At 51.4% G+C, this 19,129-nt stretch overlaps 1 protein-coding gene across 3 annotated transcripts in view; it reads right to left on the reverse strand.

Moving 5' to 3' along the window:
- Window positions 1–325: 325 nt before the first annotated feature.
- The window catches only part of LOC144125066 (transcription factor Sp9-like), a 155,864-nt gene continuing 137,060 nt past the window's right edge, over window positions 326–19,129 (reverse strand). For all 3 annotated transcript variants that reach the window (XM_077658131.1, XM_077658130.1, XM_077658132.1), the window contains 3 exons: window positions 5,619–5,880; window positions 4,690–5,206; window positions 326–4,347 (listed from right to left, as the gene is read on the reverse strand). In XM_077658131.1, the coding sequence (XP_077514257.1) occupies window positions 3,771–4,347; window positions 4,690–5,206; window positions 5,619–5,880 (1,356 nt within the window). In that variant the 3' untranslated portion in view covers window positions 326–3,770. The remainder of the gene's footprint in view (window positions 4,348–4,689; window positions 5,207–5,618; window positions 5,881–19,129) is intronic.

Here is a 19,129-nt window from a genome sequence, read left to right on the forward strand (position 1 = left end):
GGCTGGAAAGACAGCGTGCGAAAATAAAATCTGCTTTTTTTTTCGTCCGGCCAATAAACGTGCCGATATCAATCTTTACTTTTTCTTTAAATTCCATTCGCTGTCTCTGCGAGAGGTATGGTATACCACAAACATGAGAGGCATGGACAAACAGTTTATGACGCGCAGCTGAAAGGCGGAAGTTCGCCTCGTATACTAGGCCATAATTAGGTTTAGGTAGTATCCGCATATGCCGGCACCATGTCTCAAGGACACGTTATGCTTGGTCGTATTTTTCTACATGCAGCGATAGGGAAAGTGAACACAAGACTCGTAGTTCCGTAGGAACATGCTCATTTGCATTTGCCTTTCTTTTTTATTCATTTTTTTTTCAATAGCACTGGATTCGCCACCGTCAGGAATTACATTCGAAAATACTGCAAGCAAGGAAAACAATATAGAAAGAAAACAACAAGACATCTAAACGTTCGTTATCCAGGCGCATGCTAATTTTTTCAGCTTTTTTTTTTTGTCTAATCGGCACAGAGTCACGACAACGACAAGCACAGTCATGAAAATGACACATTCGTTACACATTTCTGCGGCAATATGATGGCACCACTTTTCTGAAGTCAAGCCAACGCTTGCACGAATGACTACCGGGCCCGGCCGTTTTGCACGCCGTTCGCAAGAGAACACGTTGTATTTTTATGGAAGCAAGTCAGGGCTGAAATCTGATCACAGGCGATGTCCACTGAGACCTTATTAAGGCGCGGCATGACTGGCTCGCTGAAGTATTTTACCAAGCAACGATCAGACACTGACGCACCAAGTCTATGCAAACCCTGTTCGGAGGACACGACGTGAACAAATTCGCGCCGCACTGAAATCACTGGTGTTACAGGGCCCACGGTCACACGCACTTTAGTGATAGAACATGATATAAACGGAATTTTGGTCATCCTGAGGACAAAACTTGATTTTTCCATTTATAACGCGCCATATGTGCTACCGCTATATCTTCTCTGTTCCAAAAGCCCTCAGCAGTAGTCGCTAACAAGCAGGTTTTCCAAAAAGGCGTGTGTTATGTGTCCGGTTTAAGCTACTCTGCACTGAATTAGCAGCGTATTACAAGCTCCAGCCTAACTCAGCCATGAGAAAAAGATTGCTGGACTGCCATTTGCAAAATTTTAATGCTATTGATATGATGTTTGCAATAATTGTGCAGAAGTGTCATCGAAGTGACAAACTTGCTAACAAAAAAGCAACGAGATCTTAAGTATCTATGCCACCTGCTTAAGAAGAACAGAAATTCGCGCCGAGTTTTCGGCTGCTAGTTTTCGTGAAATTCACAAAGAACGATTTCCAGAAAGCAACGGCTTGACTTGTCTTGGACGATGGCTATACTTCTGAAATAGAAAACTTCCGCTCTTTTTTCTCGCTTGCTGGGAAAGGAATCTTTCGGTTACAGACTAACCAACACCTTCAGCAGCCAGATTATACATTCATGACTGTTCTTCAGCCCTGACTCGCCTCCCAGGGATGTGCGCTTTACAGTCGGCATCAAGGAACAAACTGCCCAATGACATCAGTCAGCATCAGGCCACGTGCACTAATGTAGGTTCAGCTGGCGTCTCGCTTTAGAGCTGATCTCAATTGAGTGCGCTTCTTAAACAACGCTCCAATAATATTTAGAGCACGTTCTCAATAGTTCAAATCTCAGGGACTTAATCTTTACTCGCGGTCACGATGCATACGCAAGACACACACGAAGACACAGTCAGGGACAACTTTTAGAAAGAAAAAAAGAAGAGCGACAAAATGTGGGCAAAAATTTACAATTGCACAGAGTTCTTTCCTTTGTTGAGTCACTATGTACAACGTCCTAGATCACTGAAAACCCGTGGCGGAACTCTTTAGTCTCATAGTCTCTTCACTGAAGAAAGACTCGCACTGTAGTACAATAAAAAGCTCGACGACAATATCTCTTTTTTTTTTTACTAATAGCACAAGAAAACGTGGTCTCCGCGCGTAAAATTCGCGCGATTAAGACTTCCTAGCTGAGCGATTTCCGCGCGCACACATTATAGGGGCGAACGCTATTGCGTACCGCCGCCAAAAAAAAAAAATAAACACCTATTTCGCGCGCAAGCACACACACAATCACACAGCACAGCAGTTTTCATCACGTGGATGCACAGTGTTGCCAGCAGTTCCAGAGTCTTGAGGCACACACGGAGTCGGCTTGACAGGAAGGCGACGCATGGCAACGACGCTTTCTTACTTCTCCGGTCGGTGGATCCTCGCATCTTGTTTTATTTCGCGTCCTTGCGAAGGAGGCGTCAGTCGCGTGTTGACTTTGAGCGCGTCACAAGGCCCGCTTCCCTTAAGGCCTGATAGCAAACGAATTTTCAAAGACTATATTTCAGATACTAGTACCTCGAGTCGTTGTACAAATTAGATCTACTTCTTTTGGCAAAAACTTCATGCACGATTGTATTCCTACTGGTGATATCGCATTGTTAGCGATGTTCAGATTTGGATTCATATCCAAATAAAACGAGACGACGGGGGGTGTCTTACAGAATGAATTCCCTGCTTTTAAATCCTGACAATCATGAACGACTGCACAAGAGAGGTTTGAGACGTGATAGCATAAAGATTATCAACGCCTAAATGCTGAATTTTATCGTCCATAGGCATCACGAGGTAACCTAAATTATATCGAGAACTTTTATTAATTAACAGGCACGACTTTTACGTCTTAAGTTGACTACAATACGATGAACGCCTTTTTTCCCACACACTTTTCCTTTTCCTGTATTTTTTTAACGCCAAACAAATTTCTGCGACTGGAAGCGCCAAACCCTTCTGTCGTCACGGGGCATATGCGCTTGAGCATCGCCGTCGCGAACGTTTCACACGACCACTTCTTCAGCCACAATGCGGCGTCGTTCACGTCCTCCTAAGCGTCGAAGTTCCAAGAGCTCCTCCGTTCTCGGCCCGGGGCGCGGAGTGCGAGCCACCAGCGCGAAGACACGGACCGGGAGAAAGCTGCCCGCACTCAGCGCACACAATCGCGGGGCCACCGCCGCGCGCTCGGTCCGCGAGCACGCGGCAGCGCGCCCGCTGCACCGTCGCACAGGTCCGTCGGCCCTTCGCCCCTCCCTCTCCAGAGCACGGCACGGGTTGGTGTTTTTTTTTTCTTCCTCCGGAGTGCTGCAGCCACCGACAGGCCCTTCGTACAAGCGCCGACGCACCCCAGGGCGCACAGTCACCGCCCACCGGTCCCCACGCTGGTCTCGCCACGTCGTTGGAGAGGACGCGACGCACCAGGCCACGCCAGAGACGAGCACGTCTGCTGTTTCACTCGAGTGCCGGCGGCGCCGCGAGCATCAGCTATACGGGATGGCTAACGCATTCGCCCTACAGTTCTCCAGCACGGACAGTAGACGAGCGTGCAGGTGTCCAGGAAAGGTGGCGGTTATACGTGCCGTTCACTTAAGGTATTGTGTTTAGGTTTTTGTTACTAGGCAACCATCGCAGTGGTTTCACGTCGCGAAGACAAGTAGAAACCAATCAATGCACGTTTATCTGCTCAGTCGGTCCTCTACGAGAGAGTCGTTAGGGACACTGTCTAGGACAGGCCCTCCTTCATGTCGACTTACGTCGTTAACTTTCGGACCGCGCAGACGCGGGTGATCGGCGGTGACCAGGCGTTCATCGCAACAGGCGGGGGTCGGCACGGCGAGTGAAACAGCATCCGCGGCAAGCGCCGTCTGGCGGCGGCCCTACTTGTGCCGGTGCGCGTCGGCCGGGTGTGGGCCGACGTGCGCGCCCAGCACGCCGAGGGGCACGTGAGGCGGCGGCGGCGGGCCCAGGGCCAGGCCCTGGGACAGGGCGCTCGCTGCACCCAGCTGCGAGGGCGGCAGGCCCATGGGGTGGGGCGCCTCGCTCTGCGAGTTGTCCGAGTCGGAGCAGGAGCCCGAGGAGGAGCCCTTCTTGTCGCCCGACGATCCGCCGCCGTTGTGCGTCTTGACGTGCTTGCTGAGGTGGTCGGAGCGCATGAAGCGCTTGTTGCAGACGGGGCAGGCGAAGCGCTTCTCGCCCGTGTGCGTGCGCAGGTGGCGCTGCAGCTCGTCGGACCGCGTGAACCGCTTGCCGCAGAAGAGCCAGTTGCAGACGAAAGGTCGCTCGCCTGTGTGCCAGCGCAGGTGCGCCTTGAGGTGCGACGTCTTGCCGTACACCTTGCCGCAGCCCGGGATGTGGCACGAGTGGATGTTCTTCTTGCGCAGGTGGGCCCCGGCGGGTCCGAGCCGCTCGGCCTCTTGGCAGTTGGGGCAGTCGCAGGTCGCCCGGCCCGTGTACCTGGGCCGTCGGAGCGCGGACCACAGCACGGTTACGCAACAATCTTACATACGGCTGATAAAACAATCACGCCTGCATTTGCGAGCTGTTTCTTATGCAAGACTTAACACTCGTCTCGAAGAAGCATCAAACGCCGATGACTTCATTGCATTAATCCTGTCGACTGCGCCAGTGAATATATTATGCACTCCTTCAAGAAACGCTAACTAAGCTCTTTCTGTGGAAAAGTGAATATAGTACCAAGACCATACACAGGAGTGTGAACAAGTAAAGCAATTAAGGAAAAGTCACATGCAAGGTCACGGGGGTAGACAATTAAGCCAACGTGGAAAGTGGCCTCACCTCCGCTGCGAGCGCGGGGAGGAGGCGGCGACCTGCGGCAGCGCCGGCTGCCCCAGCGAGAACGGCGACGCGACGCCGGGGGCGCCCTGGCCAGGAAGCATCGACTTGTACGTGTCCTGCAGCAGCGGGGAGGAGCCCAGCAGCGGACTGCCGGCCAGCCCCGAGCCCAGACCGTAGTCGGAGCCGGCGGCGGCAGCGGCCGCGTACGCGTTGGGCAGCTGCGAGTGGCCGGCGTCTAGCCACGAGCCGCCGGCGCCCATCTCCCACCACGGGGAGGAGTTGAACGCGTTCGCCTCGGGCTTGATGTGCGCCGCGTACGGCCAGTTGTCGCAGTAGGCGTGCGAATACATGCGGCCCAGGGGCTCCACCTTGGCGAGCAGCGAGTCGCTGGCCGCCGCCGAGGGCACACCGCCCGTCGAGGCAGCCGACACGCCCGGGTAGAAGAGCGACTCGGACGGGTAGCTGCTGCTGCTGCTGCACGGCGTCGTGGTCGCCGTGGTCACCGAGCCGCTCGAGCCTGCGAAGGTGTGCTGAGCTCAGTTCCTCCACCACTAACTTCGCGGATGTGTGGCGTGCACGAAATGCAAGGAATATCTTTAGAAAGGTAATGGAGAAGTACGGAATAAGGAGGGGGTAAGTGGCAGCAAGGCTGCCTATCACCCAACAGCGCAATTTACCACGTCCTTCTTGCTTCTGTTACTGCTATGGTAGGCAGACCATTCTTAGTTTCTTTGTTGAAGTAACATCCCAGCCCTTCTTCAGTCCTCGTTTTTGAAGATTTCGCTGTGGGTACTCCGCCTACCCACCACCCACAACCTGACCGACTTCACAATGCCGATGCTCTCTGACAGCAGCCAACGTGAAGCAAGTCTTCAACGCAACCTCTTTAGGACAATCAGCCCAAACCACAAAATATGTGTATATTATACCTGGCGTCCGCTGGTGGTTGTGCTGGTACGGGGTGGAGCCCGAGTGCGCCAGCCTCGGGTGCTGCTGCGCCAGTCCGGCCGACGACGAGGTCTGCTGCTGCTGCTGCGGCGGCGGCGTGGAGCTGTTCCCCTGCGGCGCGGCTTTCTTCCACGGGTGGAAGCCCTTGCCGACGGCCGCGTCCGCCAGCGGCGGCGGGCTCTTACTGGCCAGCTTGTTGCACTGGGCCGCCAGCATGGCCAGCGGCGTGCCGCCCGCCCGCTCCTGCGACAGACAGACATAAGAACCCAGTCAGCACGCTTGCGCTTATACACGGTAGGTCAGCATGTATGGCACGGAGCTATAGACCAGTTTGTAAGCTTGTTTCACTGTTCATTTGTAGACAAAAGCACAGAATTGGAGGACTTGTGATGGGAACAAGGCCCAGTCCTTATAAAATTTTATTTAGACAGTCTACAGAGTGTCCATACACTTCTATTAATAGTCTATAGAGTCTCTATAGGCAAATCCTAGAGAAGAGTATAGGCAATACAAATCCTATAGACAGTCTATAGACAATCTACAGGTTTATGGCCATAGACTTTTAGTATACTTTTGTCTATAGACAGTCTATTGACTATGAATAGACAAAAATAAATATCTATAGGAAGGCAATAGAGTCTATAAGTTTGTAGACTGTCTATAGATCATCTTTGTAAGGGAGTGCATCAACATGGTAAAGAGCTGGGCCACATGGCAAGCTTCTTTCGTTGCAGGCACTAACTAAACGACAACTAAAGGGAGAAGTGAGCAGGAAAACGGTTTTAAAATTTTGCGGAGCTGTGTCAGTTGATGAACTTTAGTTGCACTGTGGACACAAACGCAGATCCGTGTCTTGTCCACTTCGTCCGGATGTTGTAGTCTGGTTGTGCACTTGTCTTTGGGGTGGTAAACACCGGTCCCGTGCGCGGTACAGCAGCAAACACTATAATGGGACGTCACTTGCCATCTACGCCTTTCAATCATGCATACTTTAGGCATAGGTTGAAGCGAAATTGAAGCGCGAGTGTGTTCAAATGAAGAACACCTTTGTTTTGCATTATAATTTGATTACGTCATATACCATCGCATGGCATCCTACTATATACAGTGACTCTTCATGTCAAAAATATAAATAATTTAAGCTTCGACATGGACGCAAACAGAAAGGAGAAGCAGTGTATTCTATGAATTGATGTTGACTTGAGTAGAAGAGGATCACGAAGTTCGTTTTATTTTACCCAACCGCTCACTTCGTACTAATGTGGCATTCATGTAAAGAATCAGCAACTAAGGCCTTTCATCACGCCTTAAGTGCGCTCGCCTCTGCCTTCCTTTTCGTAATCTTCAACACTAGATAATACTCCTCTAAACGACACTCTTCTCATTTGCCGGGCGTATAGGCCTGAGGTAATGATGCAGCGGCAGTAGCCTGAAAATTAGTTCAAACAAGATTTAGCGATCAAGTTATGCCCCGGACAAGCGCCAAACGCAACCGCACTCCCACTGAAATAGCTCTCAACCCTGACTCCAGTTAACTGAAGAGTAATCTGCACAATGCTCTTTACTATTTGCTAATATATATCACTTAGACACTTAGAGCCAACTTAGAAACAAGCCCTGTTGCTCAAATACTTTTAGGACATACGGTAGATAAAGGCGGTGCTAAGATAGATCCAAATCGCACACACCCTCACAGTGCAACGCGAGGATTAACGAACCATAACCTCCCTAACACACCTTCGCACGAAATGCACGACGGGCGCATTTCATGTCCGCGCACCAACAACAAAGACTGGATCTGCGCGTACGGGCATTTGTACGACCGAGTCGATCTGTCGTTCACATGTTCCAGCAGCGCACACACACATGCCGGTCGTGTGGGAGGGGAGCAACCCGCTGCGCCGGACACAGAAGCCGCCGCCGCGGGAGCACCGCGACCCTGCCGTGTTCGGTGGCGGCGCATCGCCAAAAGCGCGGCCGCCTCGCGAACCCCCGCGGCACCAGCGGGGCCAGAAAAGCGGCAAAGCTGTCGTCGCCGCCTTTGCGCGCACCGCTGCTGCCTCGAAAACATGTGGCCCAGAGGCGCCGCGCGCTCTCTGTCGCGCGGTGTCCCGCCGGCGCGTCGCGCACGCACGCACTTCTGTAAAAGGGGCCGCCGACCGCTACACAGCCCTCCGCACCCGTTCTCCGTTTTCGCGCTCCCGATCCGCAACCGCCGAACGAAGCAAAGCTAAGGCTATACGCTCCCACCACGCACACGCACGCACGCACGCGGTCGTTTGCACTGTACAGTGCGGCGCTACTGTCGCGTCTACCCCGCGAACAGAAGAATTTTTCACGGCTTCTCGAACGACCGAGCGAGCAGTGGCAGCGGGTCGAGCTGGGAGGGAACGGGGGAGCGACCGAAAGGGAGAGCGCATGCACGGACTGCCTGTGTGCGCGTGCGTGTGTGAGTGCCGCGGCGTCCAGCGATAGAGAAGGGAAGGGGGGGGGGGGGGGGGGGGGGGGGGGGGCAGAACGGCCACCATTCACGGCGGAAAACTGTCAGCCAACAGCTGTTTAGTGCTGAATTACAGCTTCACACCCCGCTCTTTCCCCCTCTTTCCTTCCCCATCCGCGGACCCCAGCCCTGGTGCGGGTGACCCGTGGCCGATGCAGCGCAACCCCGCAAAATGTCCAGGGACAGCACACCACTGCCAACTGCGGCGAGATCATGCAGGGTTGCCCCGCGAAAGGGTCTACGTGTATAAATTTCGCCGAGACCACAGAGCCGGCGCGAACGGCTTAACATTGTAGTCAATAATTGACCGTTGCGCAGAGCGTCGCCCCTTTTCCTATTGCGAAGAAATGGCGGAGAAAATTGTTCGTCCTTCACAGATTGTGGCCGGACCTTGAGTGCTCATGCGGCTCAGTGCCAGAGTGTTCGGCACGTTGTCTTTTACGGACATGCTTTTTATTGCTGATCCCTCGGTTTGAACCCGAGCAGTTAATGACAGAAGCGTGTCCAAATAGGAAAACTAAACAAAAAAAAAGGAGGAGGACTTAATTCATTCTTGACTATAGGGTTCACGACACGGCCGTATAAAGCTGAAGTTCGCACTGAGGCGTTGAGACTCTTTGGGCGATCAGCACCTTCATTTGTCTCTCATACTACGCTGGCCTCCGCCGCAAACAACGGACTATGCTGACCCCGCATAACCTGACCTCGAACGATGAACAACACGCGTAAAAGAGCTGCAGCCCAAGCCTAAGAATTATCCTCTAAAGAACAATCCAAGGCAGTGCGAAAGGTTCGGAAACCACTGTCGATATTTGTTGCAGTTCATCCCCTTTGTTTCCAATCGAAGTAAAAAGCGAACCTAAGAAGCTCGCTTCTCCTCTAAACAACTAAGCACTGGCAGAAGGCCGAATCACATTTTCGTAGGGGCGAGCACTTACGCAATGCGGGTACATCCAGAGATAAAAGAGAGGGAGAACTGCCCGTGCTAGCAGCATTGACGCTGGCCGATATTGAACCAGAGGCGCTGGTGCGGCGGCAAGCGGCCCAGCTCTCAAGCCCACCGCTTTGAAAGGGGCTCTTTCTCTACGGTTTTCAGGCAGCTGCCATATCAGGGGCACAGTCCTTTTGCCCGGCACAAGGGCCGGGTGCCCGGCTCACCCCCCGTCCCCAATGGCTATTGCCCGCAAACGGCAAAAGCGCGGGGGAAACTTCGCTAAAGAGGCGCAGGGGGGGGAGAGAAGGGGGAGGACAGAGCTCTCTTGGCTGCTGACAAAGTTGAACACGCTGCATTACACCCCGACAACAAGCCGCAGCGACTTGCGAGCCCTAAACCGCAGCGGCTCCTGGCCCGCGGACCATCCGCCTCTTTTATAAAACCCCGCTCTCCTTTATTTTCGCTGGTTCAAAAACATCTTGGCGAGCAGCGCGAATGCGTACCGGCACGCCAGGGTGCGAAAGGCGAGAGGGAAGACGGGGGAGAGAAGAAGCTTGGCGCATATAGCCGGCCCTCAGTCGCATGTCCACGCTGCGGAGACGCGCGCGGAGAGTACGACGCAGTGTGCTTTTGCCCTTTGGGAAGCCGCGCGGGTCGAATGATGGACGACGGCGCGCCAACGCCGCCGCCTCCGCCACGGAAGGTGACTCCATTCTGGGGAATCACAAGGACGGGGAACGAACGCTACAATGAGCCACAAGTGCCAAAGAGCCAGGGGCCAAATGTAGCGAGCCGTGCAAGAGCGCCCCGCGAAGTACTAAAGTAAAGAAGTAGAGAAAGCGAAAAGATATCAAGAATATACGGCAAGGAACACACCCGTACGACGGAATCTAAAACGGGGGCCCAAACCGTAGGCCTTCCTACGGTGTACGCGTATGTGCGAAGGCCGCAGGAGTGTCCCGAACAAGGCGGCGAAGGCGCATCGATGGGTCGTATAGTGGAAGCAAGCAAATAGTGACGCGACCGGGGCGCCTTACAAGAGAGGTGACGACGCCATATTCAGGTTAAAATGTAGGGGGTGCTGGTGGGAGCGAAAGAGAGGCAGCTCCGCTAAGAAGGAGAAAATGCGAGACTGAATGCGAAGGGCACCGCGCTGCATGCGTGGTGTGAAGGGGAACAACTGCCAGTGTTCCGCGGAGCTCCGGGGGGCGCTCGGCGGCGCGCTATTTATTTATGCGCTGAAAAGTTTAGCCGGGCGTCGAAGAAAGCGAGGAGCAACTAGGAAGCTGCGCTCCTTCTTTTCACCGCGCGTCTTTTCTCGCGTTAGTTTTCGTTTCAACGCATACTTGTGTGTGTGCATTTCTCTATTCGCCTCGTTCTGCGCTCGTTCTGGTCACCTTCGGCACCTTCAAATGGCAGCGCCGGCGCGCATGCGGTCTCTCCGGACATGCTCCCCCGCAGTGCGAGCATCTTTTCGCAGCCGCTTCCCGATAAAAGCGCCTCCACTGCACAGAACCGCGCACGCACGTAAGTACAACGCGCGGTCCGTTTCATGCGAACACAAGGCGACCTTTGCTTCCATGCGTTCCTAGCTCCCCTTTTCTCGGCGCACCTTCCCACTGCCGGGTTCGGTGCGACGCGCAAAGCCCCTGCAAAGACAATCAATCCATCACCCGGTACCGGCAACAGAGGCGGCGCTGAGAAGGACCTCAACAGGCACGCAAACACAACCACAATGCGGATTCATCGCGGCCTCTTGTCGTCGCGATCCGATGGAGGAGCAGGGAGGAAAAAGCTGCCGGTATACTCTCGACTCGGATGCGCGCTCGATGTCCTCGCTTCCTTCCTTCCTTCCTTCCTTCCTCACTTCCTCACTTACTTCCTTCCGAGCCCCGTTCCGCGCTGTTATACTCGCTCGCTGGCTTGCTTCCGCTTTCATAAATTTCTCCGCCTTTCTTATTTTGTGCGGCGGGAAAGGAAAGAAAGGTTGGGGCGCGATCGGGCCCTCCCAGTCTCCTCCCTCGGATCCCCAATTCGCGCCTCCTCTTCCCTTTTCATCGCTGGTTGCGCGCGCACGCACGCAGGGCAAGGAGACTTAACAGGCCGCGCCGATCGCTCTTGCAGAATGCGCGACTCCGGCGCGCGAAATCTGCCAGGCGTGAGCGCCGAGGTGGCACTCTCAGCTCCTTTTGATACAGAGCACGGCGTGAGCTTGGCCCGAGAGGCGTAGACCGCGCGGGTCACACGCGAGTGCGCGCGCTTGGATGTAAAAAATAGCACACCGCGTGAAAGGAAGACTGATAGAGCTCTGGTGCGCGCAGGGTAGTATGGGCTAGCAAATATAAATGCAGGCAAGCTAAGAAAGGAGAGAGAGCCTTCGCGACTGTGACGTAGACGCTTACAGCTGGACAGAGGAGAGGAAGGATGGTACGAAAGACAGAGAGGCTAAGGTTTATGAAGCCAAAGAATAACACACACACATTGGGGCATGTTGTCGTGGTTGGCAGACTGCTCTGGCTGTATACCTACCACGCGAGTCATATCTGCGCCACTGATAACGGCAACGTTTCATCTTTCCCATATATGTATGCCATTAGAATGGGTCTGGGCGACTGCCGCTGCCCGTGCCACCCCCGAGCACCCGCGAGTAGAAGCTTCCAGCCACCCTAGAGAACAACTGTGCTGGCTCCTCTGCGCTCATTCAAATCCGGGAGTAATAACAAACGGGCGCCAAAACGTTTGCTTTTCTGCGTTTTTACTTCCATCTCCGACTCTCTTTCCCAAAGACTGCCCCATGACAAACTGAAAAATACGCGCACGCAGGCAAACGAGAGAATTCAATGCTCTACTTTAAAGGGGCGTGTTCTGGGGTCCCCTGCCGCGGTGCGTAGACCTACTACTGCGGTTCGCTGCACCCGGGTCGAAATATTTGGAGGCTGGCGACAGACTTTAGGGAAATAAAAAGAGACTGAGAGAGCCCTCTGCTCCATCAATTTTTTTTCTTTCCCTCTTCCTCTCTTTCACGCTTTGCATTTCGGGGTCGTGGTTTCGCTCTTTTGCACGACTGGTTCCAGTCTCTACTTTTGGCGCAGTTTTCCTTTCAACTGAGAGCGCCGGCCTGTGTGCGTGTGTCATAACAGTGTGAGAGGCCCCGCCATTGTTGACGACGTGATTAATGCTCCGCTGTCATTCGGCCGTCTGGCGGGTCAGGGAGCAGCCGTTTTCCGAGTGAAATTTGTTTTCTTTCAGTTATATTTCTCTTTTTGGCTTTGAAGCAGGACACAATCCAGAAAACGATGTCAAGAGGTAGCTAGAAAGGAGTGCCGAGCATTAGAACTTGTGTCTATATGCTCATCCTCTTTGGACGATGGATTTAGGGGGTTCTCCTTTAACTCTGCGTGACATCGTGCAGCAACTAATGAAGCCGTGCAGGCCAGCAAACACTACCTAAAGGGGCTAAATGCGCACATTTCAGCAATATTAAAGAAAAACTTGACGCTATGGCTATGTCATGAACATCTAGCATATAATATACAGTACGTGCATGAACAAGCCAAGCACCTTCTTTTTAATTTGTTACGTTCCCCAAATAACTTTATTTTGACTTTCCTCTACTCCTAGTTTTAAATACGACAGTTGTAGCGGAAATACAGCGTGCTATTTTCCCTGGATGCTCTTCCTAGATATGCCGTGAAAAAATTCACAGTGACAACTAATTACCATATGTGCTGGGAATGCGGCAACATTAGAAGGTGTTGATGCCTTCAGCGGAGGTAACGCCACTACGGCCTGGTGACATCACATTCCCTCCAGCCATTGGGCAAATTTTATGAACGACGGCACACGAGGATGAGGATCTTAATACTGTCGCATTAAAACACGGTCACTTCCTAAATAGCCACTGAAATTACAGATTACAGAGAACTAGGCTGCCGTTTAAGGACAGACTAGGCGTATTGTCTGCCTATTTTCTGCGTTTGAAGAGAAGAAGAAAATGCCAAGAGATTAACATCGACAATGCCCTTCCCAGGGGACATGGACTCGTCAGCTCTACGGCTGTAATCTTCCAGAATATTCTACTCATCGTCCCACTCATGAACCGCAACCACATGGTCAGTCGGCTTCAGCATTAATCAGCGTGGACCACAGTTGAAATGCAACTGGTAGGCATTGCACCTGGTAGGCATGAATCTGGTAGGAAATGTACCTGGTAGGCATGTACTACAATTTACAAATATGCCACAAAATGAAGATAGTACATTGCTGTCCTTATCCTGCACGTATCCACCTTCTATGTCAAGGGGTCAGTAGGTAGCAACGCCTGGCGCTGCTACCTACCAACCCTCCGACTTAAAAGGATAAGAAAAAGTACTGTACTACGCGCTAGACAGAGGCAAGAGGGGATCTCTAGGAGAGACCTTCGTGTTGCCGTGTACTTCACTAAGCTGGTGGTGAAAAGGACGACACAGTGACATCACATCACGGCCGAGTCAGAGCCAAAAATGATGCGAGGGAACAGCTCACTTGCGGCTAAATTTTTCCGACCACCGAGGCACTGAACTGGGGACGTACGACCATCAGTTTAACTCGGCGGACACGCACCTCCAGTCAGGCACTGCACCGCTTCCCGCCGAACGAAAACCCTCCGCTTAGTTACTAATTTCCATTTCCGTTTTCCTCTCGGGCCATAACGCGCGTGGCCAGGAAAAGCAAGCACCGTAAACACGCCCCACCACCCCCATACCTCTGCCATTGATTGCAGACGCTGGCACGAGGTGGCGCCACTTGCACATCCCAGCGGTGCCTCAAGGCGAAGCCGCCGCCACTTGCTGCCGCCGTCGCAGGAACCGCGCGAGATCGGCGGCCGTTCCGAGAAAGAGCCATGTTCCGGGAGCCGGCGGCACAGCAGCGGAGGCGAACTGGTTCGGTCCCGAGGCTACTGCCCCCCCCCCCCCCCCCCCCACTACTTTTTTTTTTTTCTCTTAGCCACTCGGCGGCCTTGTTTCCCGCGTGGTCGCGGCAGCCGATGATTGACACGTGCCTCGCGGCGGCGGCCGCCTTTGTTCTGCGCGGCGAAATAAGTTGACGCTTTTTAGGGGCCCCCGCCGGGTCGGGGCCAGCCGTGGTGTCTCGCTGTCGGCCGTTCGCTCTGCTTGTCTTGTTACCGTCTGACCCCCGGCGCCGCGACCGCTTCCGCCGCTAGCCTCCGGAGTGCTGCCCCGTGCAACAACCACGCTGCTTCTCCCGCCAGCGGACTGACTTTTCGCGTGGCTTCGCGGCGGGAGCTCTTTCGGCGAGCTTTCTTCCTCAAAACAAAAATGAACGGTCCGCTTTCTCGAACAATGCGCATGTCCGTCGTCGACGGGGCAGCGCCGTGTGATGCGCTAACAATGCTGCTCGCTCCCCCTGTGATGATGGCCGCGCCGAAGCGTTCGAATGGGGAGTGCGAAAGCGGCAGACGCATTAGGCAATACAGGAACAACATCCGCGAGTTGCAGCGCTCGATCGAGCCCCTTCCCGGCAACAGCCGCCCGCGCCTTCGCAGGATGTAACTTCGTTCTCGAATGTCCAGCAACTGCAAACGGCTTTTTCTTCGTGCTTTCTTTCCGGCCTAAAGCGGCTGTTTCAAAACAACGTTGTGCAGTGAGTTCCGGTACTGCAACCTAGTTTTCGACATCCAGGCGGGATCATCATCATTACGCCGGAAGCTATGGGATGCCCATTGGAAGACAAAGGTTCTGCCCAATTCTGTCCTTCCGCACGATCCACGCACACGAAACTGTGTGAAGACCGCAAGCACGTCGCAATGACCAGAAGTTGTCAATATAATAAACAATGGCAAAACTAAACAGGGTGGAGAGAACATTATGAGCAAAGGAAAGGCCTCACTCCGGCGGGGACTAACTTTAACTGTGCTGAGATAAAGGGCTGACGGGAGTGAACGAGAGAAGGGTAAGAGCGAGAAGAAGCTGTGATTTTCCTTAAACTTCCGCAGGCAGTCAATGGTCCCCGAGACACCATCCTCTAAAAGCCATGGCATCCAGGAGGGGAAAATTGCTCCGCCAGTGATCTAGTGAACCAAACACAAACCACCAGCCTTTCTGGAGAAGCGAAATGTTGCAAAGGTCAGCCAGGCTCATTCTTAAGTTTCTGCTATACTTGCCAATTCCTCGCCTGCTAGGCTTTCCGTTTTGTTAACGCGCTTTAGTAATGACGTTTCCTCCGGCAGACAGTACCGACCGCTCTTGTGCATAAACTCCAAGTTAAATTACTTTATTTCATTCCATGGTGCTCTTTCGAAGTCAGGACATTTTTAGACTGAATTTTTTTGTTTTCTTGGCACAACTACAACACCAGCTCTATCACACCAATTTATTTATTTGTTATTTACTTATTTATTTAAAATGCTTGCAAGCCCCCCTCGGGCATTGTGTTACGGGGTCACCACATGAACTCGGAAAAGCAGATTCCTAAAGATTTTTGGAAGCTTTTGTCTAACATATTAATTGGAACAATCAGTTGCAACTTTATTTTCGTTTTGACGACGCACGCAAGTTTTAGGCAAGGATGAATGCCGGCGCCAAGCAAGGTACTCCAATCCATGGGTAAAAAAATTGATCGGTACAGCCCCTTACAAAGCTTTCACACTGCCTCTATAGGCCCACCACGAAAGAAATAACAAAGGAATATATTAAATATCGAAATTCTCAAGCTAATACATTTGCCTAAAAAAAAAGTAACTACCACGAACACGGCGCAGTTCATATTGCAAAGCTATCTGCAGTTGTTTAGTTTCGCTACGTACAACATTCGTTTTTAAAACACTGTTAAGAAGAAAGAAGTACGGTAGTCAAAGCTGCAGGGTAGGTAAACACCAATCCATAATTTAGTCAGTCGGTGACACTTCGATCACAAAAAGAAAATCGCAATCGGTAATGCATGGTTCGTATATACACGTAGTGTGGGTTAAACACCTTCACGTCGAATCTCCGCAGATGCAGCTGTATGCTATTTCTTCCACGTAGTAACATGGGTTATTTAATTCTCGTAGAACCAGCCTATGCAGCGGAGTCAAACAAGCACGTCCCACTCTATGGACGCGGCCACCGCCTGTAAATTTGATACGGTTAATTAAACGCACTTTTCCTGCGCAAATTGATATCGTTTGACCGTCCACAGAGCCTGGTTCGCAACTGATTTACGTGCTACCATTTAGAGGCATCGCTGTCACCTCCTCCTTTGCAGCGGTGGCAGCGGAATAGCAATTTAGGAAGCCTAACCGTACATTTAACGCCGAAGACACGGAAGATGTAGCACCATTAATCTTTAATAATGACAGGCCACGTCTTCAGGAATAAGGGTGAGCAAATCGGCTAAGTGCAGGGAACCGCTCGGTGTCTTAACAGCTGTTTGGGTAAAGCGCAGTGGCAGAATTCGAGAGAGAGAGAGCTTTCGATATTGTAGGCATTACACGAAGGAAATGTGTCTATACACTAGTTCGCGGCTGACAAGCGAATATGTCTGCTGGCTGTGCGGACCCCTCTGTCGTGACTATTAGTATAGATTCGCTCACCTTAAATTCTCAGGTAAGCGTGATAAATGCTTGTCATTATAGGCGTAGAAAAACAGGAAAGACAACTGTATTGTTCTCGGTATTGAGAATATATGCGGCAGCGACGTTTAATATAGACAGTAAGGAATCACCTATAGACGCCGGTGCACTTTTTTTTTTCTCAACGCAAACACGCGCTGCAAGTGAATACGTGCCTGATCAGCTTGCCGCTTTGAAAGCTTCAAATTCTCAGTCTAGGAGAGAAGTTGAGCGTTCAGCATGTAATACTTCGAGCGTTTAATTAAGCTCTCCAATTGATGAAATAGCTCCTGCTACCATTAAATGTAAGCAACAGCTTCCCCCCCGCCCCCCAAACGAGAGGAGGCTCGTGATAAAAGCAAAGTTTCAGAACTATAACCAGCTCACAGCGCTCTCAGCAAACTTGTTTCACTAAGCCCCGCCATTTATTCCGCAAAAACAGCCACTGTAAATCTCCCAGTTAAAGTTAATATCTCTCGTAAGCTAAATTAGACTTAATATTTCGGGATACAAGAGAAAAATGTGGCATATTTACACGGTCCGAAACCAAATAAAACGTTTGTCGCTTGTATTTGACGGTGCTCGTGCTGCAAGAAGGAGGACTTCCAGCTGGAGCTCTAAGTCGATCGAGATAACTTTTTCCTGTATGCGGGAAGAAAACAGTGGAGTCATTGTGTATCTCACGTGAGGGTTGCCGATTATTAACACATAACCGCTACTAAGAAATGTAATCGAGCATTTCTTCGTTGCTGTTTTTTTTTTTCTACAAGTGTGACATTTTTAATTGACTGGAAGTTCCAAGTGCGTTTCCGGTGTGAAGCTATAGGTGAGGAAACGAAGGTTCTAGTTACAAGGAAACGGCCTCAGCGAAGCCGGGACTTTTCGGGATGTTGCAGGAAGCCAGCGTGTGCGCGCCTGCGACCCCAGCAGAGCCTCGGGAAAAGAGGGACCCGCGGGGAGTGGACAGAGAATGGTGTAACGAAAAGGAGTGCGAATGCATGTGCGAAGCTTTGCAAAAGAGCGGTGAATCGATTGTAAACAAGTTCTCTTTTTTACGCAAATATTCTTTCCACATTCCTTTGCCGCGATTTACTTGTAATTACTAGCAAACAGCGACAGTTATTTCGCCCGTCTTGCCTGGCAACCTAAAACGCAAACTGAAAAGCAATGAAACGGAGGCGACTTGAGAGCACTGCGGCAGTTCAAAACGCTCCAGTAGCGGAGGTTTGAAACATTTCGAACTTTAAAAACTTTATGTTCATAAGCAAGAGTTTACATGCATGAATATAGAACTTCTGGGGCCCAACAAAATTGTTTAGGGGTCCCTGAACAATTTGAGTTGCACAATATATGCAATGGCAACAGTGGAGAAGATTTGACACTTAGTCAATAAGCCATTGCTTCTGTAAACAAAACTAAATTTATACACGTATAGAATTAAATGAATATTCAATACGTGCGATCATCAGAATACCTGATTTTTATGTTATGCATAACACATTGCAGATTCACAAAGAAAATAAGTTGTTACGCCTTGTTAAAAAGCAACTCTTTTATGATCCCCTACCCGCCGCGGTGGCTCAGTGGTTAGGGCGCTCGGCTACTGATCCGGAGTTCCCGGGTTCGAACCCGACCGCGGCGGCTGCGTTTTTATGGAGGAAAAACGCTAAGGCGCCCGTGTGCTGTGCGATGTCAGTGCACGTTCAAGATCCCCAGGTGGTCCAAATTATACCGGAGACCTCCACTACGGCACGTCTTCTTCCTTTCTTCTTTCACTCCCTCCTCTATCTCTTCCAATGGGGCGCTGTTCGGATGTCGGCCGACATGTGGGACAGATACTGCGCCATTTCCTTTCCCCCCAAAAAAAAACAATTATTATTTATGATCCCCTGGAAGGAATGAAGTCTAGGTATAGCTTTTAAAATTTGAAGTGAGACTATTTCAATATGTAACGCTTGCAAATTCCAAGTTGTGACGACCGTAATCTGTATTTATCTTTTGTAGCAGAAAGCGATGGCGTGAGGCTTACATCCATCGTCTGCTGGATAGGCGTGCACAAACAATGGCATAAGTGTATACGTAGTGCCCTTCGTATTCGGGTTTTGTTTCTTTCCGGAATTCGGTGGGCAAAAGCCGGGAGATATTTTTTTAGCTCAAATTTCGGCCGCAAATCAGATTTTTCAGCAAAAACTCCCATAATTCATTATTAGCGATAGTTTTGGTGGCGTTTTTGAGCTGACATTAAATGCCCTATTTTTGGTACATTATTTTCATAAACAACATGGGAAGTTGCTCTACGAAACTCTTCCACAAATCAAATATTTCTTTTTATTCCATTTACCACGACTATTTTGTCGCGTATATGACCATCTCGTGCACAGCCATTCCGCCTCCGTGAAAGACTTGTCTACCCTTGTTAGTACATTGCGAAAACAATAATTCGATCCCAGCCACAACCATTTTAAAC

The sequence above is a fragment of the Amblyomma americanum genome, chromosome 3 (genome assembly GCF_052857255.1).
Source record: "Amblyomma americanum isolate KBUSLIRL-KWMA chromosome 3, ASM5285725v1, whole genome shotgun sequence".
Taxonomy (NCBI): Eukaryota; Metazoa; Arthropoda; class Arachnida; order Ixodida; family Ixodidae; genus Amblyomma; species Amblyomma americanum.